Below are 12,712 nucleotides of genomic sequence, written 5' to 3' on the forward strand. Positions count from 1 at the left end.
TGAAAAAGTAAAGCAGGGTAAACAGGGTTGGGAATGCTAGGGCAGGGGTTGGATGAGTGGGCATTGTGGTCTTCACGGAGTAGGAAAGATCTTTACAGAGATTTAAGGAGGTGAGAGAGAGCCAGTGTGAATATGGAGGAAGAGCGTTCCAGGTGGAGTGAAGAGCTAGTGCACAGCCTTGAAATGGGAATGTGGCCAGTATATTGGAGGGTCTGCAAGGAGGCCGGTGTGGTGGAAATGGGATGAGTGGGGAGGGGAGTAGGAAGAGATGAGGTTAGAAAGGAAATGAAGCCAGGGCTCTGGGACCTTGAAGGTGAGCGACATTGGATTTCACACTCAGAAAGAAGCCATTGGTGCAAGGGCTGGGGACAGCCAACCGGGGAGTGACATGGTCTGAATTCAATGTTTAGGGGCTCACCCTGGCTGCTACGGGCAGCAGAACAAGAGCAGAAACAAGGTGCCCAAAATGATTTCCGTGGCCAGGTGAGAAATGATGGTGGCTTAGACCACATGGTAGCAATGACAGTGGCGAGATGTGTTTGATTCTGAATATATTTCAGACAATTTTGTCATTAACTCTCTCATTTGTGGATGCAGTGAGACAAAGAGCCCAGCCCATTTGACTTCTGCCTATTGCTCTAGGTACCAATTCCCCAGCCTAAGATCTCACCTACTGCCACACAACATAGGCTGAGCCACCTGCACGGCTAAGGCTACAGAGGTGGCTGCTATTTGTGCCTTATTATAGGGCTAACAGGCACAGCACCACTATGCAGCCTGGCTTTCCACATTTCCCCACGTGTTTACCCCGATGCTTACCTCCTTCTGGGGAATTAATGAAACTGATGAGCTCTTGACAGAGAATGTAATGGAAACACAAGTTGGTTTTACAGAAGAAAGGCAACCGGTATTTTCCCAGCCAGGTCAAAAATCCTGTGTACTTTGAAATCTAGAGTCCAAACAAAATATGAACAGAAAAGAGAAATGGAACCAAACTGCTAAGAAATGCAGTTTAGCAAGGGCAACATATAACCTCACACTTGCCACATCTGGTCCAGGGGAGAGGCATGTCGATTAAAAATAGAACCTGAGGGGACTGGAGACTTGGGCTGAGGTTCCCAAATGAGTGAAAGGATTGGTAGGAAAGAAAAGGCTTGGCTTTTCACACACCCAAAAATTCTTCTCTACATCTGGGTGAAGTTGTTTTTAAAAAGATCTAAGTCTTGCTTGTAGAAGAGAAGCAAAAAGAGCTTTGGTCTGTGGTGCTGAGTCATAACCCTACTCAACTTGCTTCTTTGTAAATGCACTTAAAATTTTGCACACACTCCCAGCCCATGTCAACTACACAACATGTACAAAAACACACAAGGACTCACATGTGACATCATTTAAAGTATGGGATGGATCCCTGAGAGATCGAGCCACCAGAGAAGTGAGAAAAAAACTAAAATGTATAAGTTTCAGAATTCTGCTAGGAACACCAAATATAAGAATCAGAGTGGTGAGTCTCTCTCAGTTCTCCAGATCCCAGAGAAAACAGAACCTCGTTGTGAGCAGGGCTTAGCATGGTCTTTCTGGTCCCACCTGCTGCTGGGAGGACACGTGGAAGCCACTGGCAAGTCTAACACAGTGGTCAACACAGTGGAAAAGGGTGACAGGAAGAGGGTGGGGAGAAAAAGACAATGGACAAGGGCAAGGAAGAAAGACATAAAGAGGGAGACAATCTCTGGAGGAGAGAGGTCAAGCAATAACTAGGAATTGCAGAGTGGCATCTTACCTTGAGCTACACCTTATAATGCAAATAATTACTATGTGGCCCACGAGGGCTGTGACTCCCTTTCCCAAACCCATGGCAGGCATTGCCAATCAATTCCCAGACTCCTCTGGCTCAGGTGTGGCCTCAGCATTCTTCCCAATGCAGTGCTTCAAGCATCCACTGCCCAACAGGCACAGGGAGCATGAGAGGTGAATCCCATTTGCCACCCAAGGATTAGAATATAAAGGAAAGAACTCACCAGCATCTCTTGCCCAAGTGGTAAGGATGCACGAAGGAGAAATGTCTACCTGGCTTGATACTGCTCTACTCGCCTGCTCTGTAGTTTCTCCCTCTGGGTTTCCCAACCACACTTCCAGTTCACTCCCTCTTCCCCCGCTCCAAGCCCTTAGCCACTGAAGTAAGACCCTCACTCACCAAGTCATGAGGGATTTCCGGCCACAAGCCCCACTCTGCATTTTCAACTGTGTAAAAAGGTGTCTGGCCAAAGACCTGCAACAGAAAGCCAGGAGACAGCCAAAGGGGTAGAGCTTCTCTTCATGAACACATCACGGTCCGTCTGCAGCCATGGGGGCAGAGAGGGCCCATTGCTTTCCTACTTCCGGGGGCATCCATTCTTAAGTGTATTTCACTGAATCAACTTTCCTTGCACAGAAATACCCAAAGTAGACTAAATTGCAAGATTTGTTTATCTCTTGGCTGTGCCCTGCCCCAACCTGGGAATTAGTATCTTGCCTGTGTGCAAAGCACTTGATGTTAAAAGGTGACGAGTTTTGTGTATCTTGTGTATTCATTGGCTAAAACAGAGACCTAACCCTTTCATAAAGAGAAGCCGCTTTGGAATGGCCTGAACTCAAGCTAGAGAAAGCAGAGAGGACCGAGGATATGAAGATTGGGGGGGGTGTAAGTTACTTATGGGGGCATTAAGAGTGTCCAAAATCGATAGATAATTCTAGGCTACTGTTGTCTTTTGTTGTGGAGCTGTGACTGTGACCTAGGCAACTGGCTCTGAGATGGATGGGATAGGGCTTCTGTGCTAAGCTCAGCAGTCTCACCACAGACACCAAAAATGTCTCAAAGTGTCCCCAGAGTATTTGTGATAAACTGGAGGGACAGAAGCCCCACTTCCGGCTGAGCTCTCAGCACATCATGTCTGTCTGCCCATCTCCCCAAGACTAGTGGTCCCAAACTTTGTCCATCTGTGGCCCCTCCTCCTCTCCCCTTTGTCCCCGAGGGGCTGTGAGGTGTCAGAGGGAGGTGACGGAGCTGCCTGCACTGCACAAAACTCAGTCTATAAGGGAGACTCTGCCCTCGGGGAGCTCTCCTTGCTCTGCACCAGTGTGTGACACAGCAGCACGCCCTGCCTGGGGTGCGAAGCTACCTTTATGGGATGTGAGGTGGGACCATGGAGTCGTGAGAGCACGTGGGAGGAATACGTGGGAGCAGTGTCACCACGTGACAGTTGTACCCAGAGCCACAGACCTGGTCAGCCCCATGTGACCTCAGGGAGGTCAGTTAATGTCTCTAACCCATCTGTCAGAAGCAAATGATGGGGGCCTCACAGGGCGGTTTACTTAGAAACGGGTACAAGGACAGCCGTGCTCAACATCAAACACCACTGTCTCTCTACGCAGGACACAGCTACCTACCCGGCCAGGACTTTCTTATATTCTTGGCTGCGATTCCACTTCCCATGTCACTCTCCCGATTTCTAGAACATTATTGTGGGCTTCTTAAATTCCAGAACTCATTAACTAAAATGTCTTAAGGTTACTTCTGGGACCTTTCATTAAGACACTGGCAGAGGCAAGAGAATGAGTGAGAATCGCCCAGAAGAGCTGCTCTCAGAGGCCCCTTCCTCCTTCCTCTTTGTTCCGTGTGCTGGGTGGCATCCCCATCCACCGGGCATCCAAGCCTGTGACCCCAGCTCCTCCCTCTCTTACCACCGCTCCCCGACATTTAAACAGTGTCAGGGTCCTGCATTTTGCTTTGTAAAAAATCTTTCCTACCTGCCTTATCCCTTTGCCTTTCGATCCTTAACCCCTCCCACCTGTGCTGTTGAGAGCATCTCCTGACTGGTCTCCCTGCCTCCACTGTGGTCCTGACAGCCCCACCCACTCCCAGATTTCTGCAGAAATAATTGTCTCAAAGGAAAGTCTGAGCTTGTCACTCTGTTGCTTATGACCCCTTTAATGGCTTTCTGTGGCCTTCAGGATGACGTCCACACTGCTGAGCTACTTGGCCCAGTGGGGCTGCCTTAGCTCTTGCTCTCACAACACCCTCCCCCCAATTCTCAAATACCACATCTTCTCTCAAGACTTGGCCTGTGTCACCTCTTCTCAGGAGCTTTTCCTGACTCTTTCAGGTAGGAGCGGTCTCTCCCTCCTTGTACCCCACTGTCTCCTAGAGACTTCTACCATGTCACGCACCTTCCATTTCTCCCATTAGACTGGGAACTCCTTGAGGATAGAGATGGTACCATTAATTACCTGTGTACCAGCATTAAGCCCATTGACTGGCCAAAGTGACCACCCAAGAAGTGTTTGTGGGGTAACACAGAGTGCTTTTTCCCAGTGAAAATTTCACCTTTTGATGGGTGGCATTCCACAGGAAGGAGTGCACTGAGGTGAGCCACAGCTTATAAGGCACCAGGGTTACGATATAGCCGAAGATGTCAACCGAAAGGGAGGCAGGATTAGTCTAGGTTTGGGTTTAAGAATATTTTGATGGCCCTAACTGGTGCAGCTCAGTTGGTTGGGCATCATTCTGCCAAGCAAGAGGTTGCTAGTTTGATTCCTGGTCAGGGTACACGCCTGGGTTGCGGGTCAGTCCCTGGCCAGGGGCATGTGCGTGAGGCGGTTGATCAATGCTTTTCTATCATATCAATGTTTCTCTCCTTCTCTTTCTCCTTCCCCTCCCCTCTCTTTAAAAATAAATAAAACCTTTTAAAAGAGAATATTTTGATGTTTGACATTCATGTTAGTTGCATAGATTGAGAAAATCTTATACATAGGCTGGGTCCCTGCGAACAACTCAATAATTTTTGTGTGCCAAACACCTGGAGAGGGGAGCAGCGCGCAGTGAATGACCCGCAGTCCTGGCCCTGCCGGACCTCACAGTTTCGCCACTCGGCGGGGAGACACACACGTGAAACAGAGGGGAGCTGCCCAGTGCTAAGGGGCACAGAGGCAGGGAAAACGAGTTCCTTAAGAAGAACAGGTTTAAACAGACTTGGAAACTGGTTAAGACGTTGGTAGGTGGAACTACGCAAACTAAGGGCAGTGAAGGAGGGGTGCGGAGGAGGGAGAATGCCGGGTGCGCTCCCAGGGGTGCAGCCCTGGTTCCAGCAGGAAGCGTGATGGGCAGGCAAAGGCAAGTTCATCAGGAGGCTGGGGATTGGGGATCTGATTACATCAATGACGGGAAGCTCCTGGAGATTTTAAATTCTGATTCATATTTATTTACTTAAATGGACATAGTTTTGATTTGGCAAGTTTATTTTTATTAAAAAAGTAAAAGACACAAGGCCCAGGGAGATTCACTACTTGTCTGTGGGTGAAACATGTGGATTCAAGTCTGAGTGAGAAAACTTACCGGGAGAGAAAGAAACGTGTTGAAAAAATCGGCAAAGACTTCATCCTCCAGCAGATTTAGGAGATTTGTAGAACCAATTATCTCTACAAAAGGAAAACAACAACAACAGCAAAACAAACAAACAAAAGAACATTCACATGAACCCATGCTACACTCAGGATGAGAAAACAAAGCAATTGAATGAATGGGTCATTTCCCACGGCCAAGTCTCAGCATGGCCATGACCTTCAGGATCATCTAACTCAATTTCTCCCCAACTCCAGGACTCTTCTTGGCAATATCAGTCTGCTTGAACACCTCCACTGTGGGGGAGGGGGCTCATCCCCTCATAGGGCTGCCGTTCCACTTAGGAAAAGAGAAAATTGTAAGGAAGATTTTTCCTGCTGTGAGCTCCCTTCCTTCATCTTCTCTCCACGTATAGCAATTCCGCCCTCTGAAGCTTCTCAGAATCCACCCAAGTCCCAAACGTGTGAAGATATTACAACCCGCTGCTTATCTCCAGCTCCTCTGGCTCATCACTAAGCAATTCTTCAACCCTTCCCTGCATGGTCTCCTTGCCATCTGGTTCCCCCTTTGCTGGACAGAGTGTCCCCTGCAATTCAAGGATTCTGCCCGCTTGCCGGGGAAGGGCATAGATAACTGTCACCCGTACTGTAGGTTCTGTTAGTGTGGCCAGAAGCGGGGTTAGCTCTGGGTGATCATTACACTATTAACTCCACCGTCCTTTGTTCAGTCAGCCCCTTTTTAGAAAACAAGGGTAGGAGTCTACATTTATGCCAGTCAAATTACAACCTGTTGTTTTGGTCCCAACCTTCTAACCCAACAAGAGCTTTTCTGAATATCGATCTGGTCATGCAAAGTATTTTTTATTCCTCTCTGGCTTGATCATTGAGCTGCCCAAGTTCACCCGAGAGGGTAAAGGTTCACTGTCACAAAGCTAAGCAAGGACACCACAGGTGGACTAGTTCACTGACAGTCTCTTAGAGCGCTGTGCTCAACTAGTGAATAGTGAGCTACTTGTTCTATCAATGGCCCTGCATTTTCCCATCATACCTGAAGTTTATAATGAAAGACTTGTAAAATGTGCAACCTACATACCATACACTAGTCCTATCCCTCAGCTCGGTGGAACCTCTGGGTACCGCTCACCGTCACTACAGTGTAGTTATGATAAAGTAAGAAAACTAAACAATCCTTCAGTAACTTTTCCTGATGGCACTTGGTGATTATTGTTGTCATGTAACAGAAATAGAAATAAAAGCTCAGACCATCAAACACTATTGTAATAGTACACGTCAGTTCTTGCCCTCTGTTCCACACAGATTTTTTTTGCCACCTACTGTTGTAAATTTTTTAAAAAACAGACATACTTTACTTCAATCAACACACTCAGATTCTTCAAGCCTCAGCCCATAGTGGGCAGGCCTCCCTTCCCTGTCCTCTCACCCCATTCCTAAGCCCCAGCGAGGGGAATGGAAAAGGACAAGCCAAGAGGGCGGCTGCCAGGGCAGGCTGCCTTCCGTGTGTGCTGAGCCCAGGCCAGTTGCGGCAGGATGGCAGCTGCCACAGACCCCTCCCTATGAATGAAGTCCCTGCAGCCACTGCTGTGGGCTAGGTGTGTTTGTGGAAGGCATGCCCAAGGGCAGCGTTGCTGACCTCCAGCCAAGGAGTGGATTGAGGGCATCGTTAACCCTCGTGTAAACTCCCACCACTTCTTGTGTGAGTCCTCGTATGTTTAATTAGACTTTCTTTCCCACAGATGTTATAAAAGAGGAAGTAAACAATATCTATACAAAAGAAGCTAATAAAGACTTTTCACACCCATGGTGCCTGCTCTTGTTGACCAGCCAAAGGCATTGCTCCTTCTTACACAACCCCAGTCTGCTTCACAAACCACTAGACATCCATCAAGTGGTCTACAGCCCTGGATGGTGTAGCTCAGTGGATTGAGTTCTGGCCTACAAACCAAAGTGTCGCTGGTTCAATTCTCAGTCAAGGCACATGCCTGGGTTGTGGGCCAGGTCCCTGGTAGGGGGTGCAGAGGCAACCATATATTGATGTTCTCCTTTCTAAAAATAAATAAATAATCTTTTAAAAAATCTTTAAAAAAGCCCTGGCTGGCGTAGCTCAGTGGATTGAGTGCAGGCTGTGAACCAAAGCATCGCAGGTTCGATTCTCAGTCAGGGGACATGCCTGGGTTGCAAGCCACTGCCCCCAGCAACCACACATTGATGTTTCTCTCTCTCTCTCTTTCTCCCTCCCTTCCCTCTCTAAAAATAAATTTTAAAAATCTTAAAAAAAAAGAATTGTTCTACATATCATCTTCATGGCGAGTCAAGCATGGGAGAACCTACTACAGTGGTGAAATTGACCACCGCCCCCCACATGGTCATGTACATCTCCCCACCATTACAATGAACACGTCATTGTTTCCATCCATTGATTCATCTGTCTTTCTCACCAGACTGAACTGACATGAGAGGAGGGCCCTTGCCTTTTCATCTTTCTCCCCACAGGAGGGCACTAGAAGGGTGTGTGTGATGTCTAAAGTTCTATAAATGTTGACTGAATTGCTCTTTGAAGAGAAGGTCTTCAGTCTTTAGGAATCCTGTTTGTTTGTCACTCACAAAGCCTGGCATGGGTTTGTTTAATGAGATTATGAAGGTACCTGAATACAGGAAATCAGGTCTTCACAGAAATTTCCCAACTGATTGTGTCCCATAACTACACACACTGCTGGTGACAAGGGGCTCAGCGACGACAGGGCTTGGCATTAACAGAACAGTCTCAGCTGGGTACAGGAGCAAGGCTCTGTACATCCTCCCCTTCCTCATCCTATGATTTCCTCATTCCTGTTTTTCCATTCTCACCTGTTCTGCTTTCAAACTTCCCGATAGGTTGGGAAGGCTTTCAACACTCATTCCACACCATGGTAACACCGACTGGGGACAAAAGGAATCCCTGGCTAATCCCAAACCTCGTGCTAGCCTTCTAGCTGGAGGAGGTAGGACACAGGAGGGCCTCATCTGCATTTCACTCCCTCCCGCTTAGTCGCCTTAGTTGTCTTGTGAATGGAGTCCTGCCCTACCTTCAAAGATAGGTGGTATACGGTGAGGGGTTGGGGGGCTGGGGGAAAGAAGAGCAAAGTAAACAAAGGGCATGAGTAACAGAAGAGCCACCTGTGGCGCCCCTGCTTGACTCAGGTCTGTTCATGGGCGGAAGGTGAGTGATGTGCCTTATGTGGGGACTCAAAGCCCGAGTGCCCTCCCTCTCAGAGACTCACCGACATTGTTCATGTTGCCATGCTCTCCTTGCCACTGTGACTGATTAGGGGCAGAGCAGGTCCCCGTCTACAGAACCCCACTCTCTGAGAACGCACAGTGACGCCTGTTCTTAAAGGTTCCAGATTCTATCGTCTTTTTGTGACTCTATCTCCTGGATCCCCTTGAAGGTATCAGACCCTTCCTACACGTAGGCCTTTAAGTCCATACTATTTTGTGTGCATTGACAGGTTCTTTGTCACTGTTGTCCAATTACAGCTCATGTCCCAAGTTTAAGTTCTATCTCTTTAACCCGACTTTGTGCTTTGGCAAGGGGGGATCTAGTAATCTATTTCTAATGTGTCTTTTGGGTGTAATATCCTTCTTGAAATTTAACAGGTACTCAATGAATATGTAATAACTTGACGTGTCTGTCAGATAAGCTGGAACATTCAATCTAATATCCCAGTTTGTTTTCCACCCTTTCTCCTCCTTCCCAGATAGTTTACCCTGGTTGGCCATGGGTTACTTCAGTTTCCATTGGCTGTGAAAAGTGAGACAATAAACATTAGCTAAATGCCTTCTATGGAGAGGAAGTTAGATTAGGGGTTTGTACGAGGCCTGTCCAGAAAGTATTCAGCCACATAATATGACAAAGAAATTTATCAAAGAAGATACAAGAGACAAGAAACATCACAGGACAACCATGCCTCAGTTCCCTTCAAAGTAAGCACCTTGGGACCTCACACGGTTCTCCCAGTCACCACCAGCTGCCCTGTCACATTTTCCTGAACCTCATCCATGGTCTGAAATCTCTTTCCTTTCAAAGATGATTTTACTTTCAGGAAAAGCCAGAAGTTGCAGGGCATCAAATCTGGGATGTAGGGGGGCTGAGTCACTTGCGTGATTTGAGGTTTTTCAAAAAAAACTCTGCACAAGATGTGATGCATGAGTGGACGCATTGTCATGACGAAGCTGCCAATCACCAGGTACCCATAGCTACGGCCTTTTGAATCATCTAAATAGTTTCCGTGGAGGAATCTTCAAGCTTAACGCATAATCTGATGCAGATTCATTGCTCTATTTGCTCAGCCATTTTGAACGCGACAGGCACACAGTACACATGCTCACTCAGTGGTGTCTACCACTGCCACTGACTAGTACAGTGAAGTCACTATTCACACACGTGCAGTCCAGTCCACTCTCCTTGGCTGCCAGGTTACACTGATGCCCCACAAACCATTCTTGTTGTATTAACAAAGGTTGGACTTTTTCTGGACAGACCTCGTACTTTGTGTTCATTCAATTCTCAGCCCTGCAGAACAGATTATTATCACCTTTCCATTGAAAGACAGTAAGCACAACACTAACATTTGCCTCTGCTGTTCGATTCAAAAGCCCATGTTATTTCAAATATGCCAGTAAGTCAAACCTCTTTTTCGCATGAAAAATGAATTTTAATGGGCATAAAAATACACTCCTTGGACTTCCTCACAATAACCTATTTTTCTATGACTCAGGGTATATGTAAAAGAGCCCAAAGAGGATCCTGGACATTGACTGAGTCAACAGCAAGTGCATTTAATAGGGTTGAGTGTTGTTTTATATTGTCTCAGTGGTCTCTCTGGTGGTCTATTGGGGGTCAGAAATCATTGTGTGGGTTTGGAGGAACTATGCACATCAGAGGGGACCAGACAGTCCCTCCTTTGCCCCGGCAGCAAGGACACACTTGTCCTAAACTCAGCCATCAGACCCTGCCCAGGACTTTTCATCATCAAGGGGTGGCTGCCTCAGTAGCTCAGGGGCAAAAAGAGATTATGCATAGCAGTGTCTATGACAACAAATGCTCAGTGGTGGTGGTGCCAGCAGCAGTGGCACAGTGGGGACAGCCACAAAGGCTGAAAGAAGATGTTGTAGTTGAAAATGAGCATGATTTCAATGGGAGGAGGTGCTAACCACAGAAGTACATGTAGACATCATAACAGCAGATAACTGCTGTGCAAATACCAGGATGATCCAACCCACAGACTCTTTGTCTTGGCTATTGATCACAGGGTCCCTTGGGGAAAAACATGTGTGGGTAGCCCACTGAGACTACTTGAGAATAGAATTTCCATGGGTGGCAGGAATTTCTGGCTGATCGTCAATGATGTGTCCCACACTTCTAGAGCAGTTCCTGTCACATGGAAGTGCTCCATAAGTATTTGTTGAGTGAATGAAGTAATATGAATAGGAGCCTTTAAATAATGAGCCATCATGGTAGAACATTGAGTCCTTCATCCTATTTTTAGTCCTGAGTTTTTAAAAAAAAAAAAAAAAAAAAAAAAAAAAGCTGTCCTGGCTGGTGTAGCTCAGCAGATTGAGTGCCAGCACATGAACCAAAAGGTGGTTGGTGTGATTCCCAACCAGGGCCTGGGTTGTGGACCAGGTCCCTAGTTGGGAGAGTGAGAGAGGCAACCAATTGATGTACCTCTCACACATCAATGTTTCTCTCCCTTTCTTTCTTTCTGCCTCCTTCTCCTCTCTCTAAAAATAAATAAAATAAAATAAAATAAAATAAAATAAAATAAAAATTTTAAAAAGCATTTTGCCTTCTAGGAAGAATGTTGCCATGTTTTTCCAAGTATTTATTGTGAATCTTCTCCTTAATCTGTGACAGGGATCTGCAGCCCTCTCTGGGTAACTGTGCCCTGGGGTAAAGGAGATGCCCAGAGCTTTGGGGAATTGTTGCGGCCACCGACCAGCAGTGACCACGGAACACTGCGTGGATGGCTCGTCAAAACATGAGAAAAACATACACATGGACAACCAAGTCCTGTGGAGAAATAGGGACAAAACAGCCACTCTCTCTAGTGGAGACCGCCCCATTCTCCTGCCGGAGCAGGCTTTTATTGGGTTCCTTTACACAGGAATTCAGGTAAAGCTCATTAATCATTGCCAGGAAGTAAAGATCAAACAATAGATAACAAAGAACTCTGAGGGCCTATTTTGAGTCAGATAGCTAAAGAGCTGTAAAACTTTGAGGAACAAACTTACTTCTTCCTTGGACCCTTATCATTTAATTGAGAACATTCTAAACAAAGCAGGATTCACGAGATTTTACCCTGATCACCCGGGGAACCCGCCCTTTCCAACACAGGGCTATACCACCCTCTGTCATTGTTTCAGGCTTAGGTGGAGCAAGGAAAGTAAGGCAGCCAAGAGATTAGGAGATTTTCTCACAGACAGTGAGGACTCAGGCTATGTCAAAGCCTAGGGGCGGGGGCCCATCACCCCCTTTTGCTGTACCCCTCAAAGTCCTTCCTTGGGGGCCTCCCATGTGATTGTGCCTATCTTAGGTCATTCCCCCCTTGGGGAATCTTACCCGTCATTGGGCATCCGACCAAGCATTGGGGGCCAGGCAGGGTGAAGTAAAAGGAGCAGAAGTGGTGCTCCTGCCAGGGAGGTAAGCTTTTGTCTCCTTAGTGGCTTATGGTCCAAGGTCACTCATCCAGCCTTAGCCTTGGTGGGGGTTACAGCTTCTGATACCAGGCAGGGCGGTTCCCAACAGGGAATCAGTGGAAGCTGGCTCTGATCTGAAACACAGATAGTAAGTGTCCGAGCTGAGATGTGAACTCAGGCTTAATTCCAAAACCCCGTTTTAAGTCCTTACAAGGATTTTGTTTGTTAGGCTTGTAAATATGCCTTAGTAGGTGTTTAAAATACTTAAAAGAATCACATTTTAAAATTGAAATATGAAATATCTAAGGAATTTTAATTTCCAAAATATGGAAATGGTATCTATTTCAGAAAACTTGATTCATCAAATTTATGATTTTATTGAAAAACAATGAACAAGTGAAAGCAACTGTAAATAAAATTACTGCATTTATAAATAATTCTACATGTCAGGTGAAAAGCTTAGTAATTAGTTTGTTAAATGTGTACCATAATATTGACATATTGAATATTGGTTACAATGCAAGCAATTGCAAGCATGTTTTGTGTTGGCCCAAGGTTCCCCTCAGTTAATCAGAGGCCATTAGTAACCTTCTGCCTCCAAATTGGAAGGCAAACTATCAAACTTTCCCTAAAACAACTCTGT

General features: G+C 46.5%; 1 protein-coding gene across 1 annotated transcript in view; it reads right to left on the bottom strand.

The window, feature by feature from the left end:
* Positions 1–12,712, bottom strand: part of RGSL1 (regulator of G protein signaling like 1) — a 63,888-nt gene that overhangs the window by 33,196 nt on the left and 17,980 nt on the right. The window contains exons 3-5 of the mRNA XM_036015758.1: positions 5,369–5,451; positions 2,192–2,266; positions 820–949 (exon numbers count right to left, since the gene is read on the bottom strand). Of these exons, the coding sequence (XP_035871651.1) occupies positions 820–949; positions 2,192–2,266; positions 5,369–5,451 (288 nt within the window). The remainder of the gene's footprint in view (positions 1–819; positions 950–2,191; positions 2,267–5,368; positions 5,452–12,712) is intronic.

Source organism: Phyllostomus discolor, chromosome 14, assembly GCF_004126475.2.
Source record: "Phyllostomus discolor isolate MPI-MPIP mPhyDis1 chromosome 14, mPhyDis1.pri.v3, whole genome shotgun sequence".
In the NCBI taxonomy this organism is placed as follows: Eukaryota; Metazoa; Chordata; class Mammalia; order Chiroptera; family Phyllostomidae; genus Phyllostomus; species Phyllostomus discolor.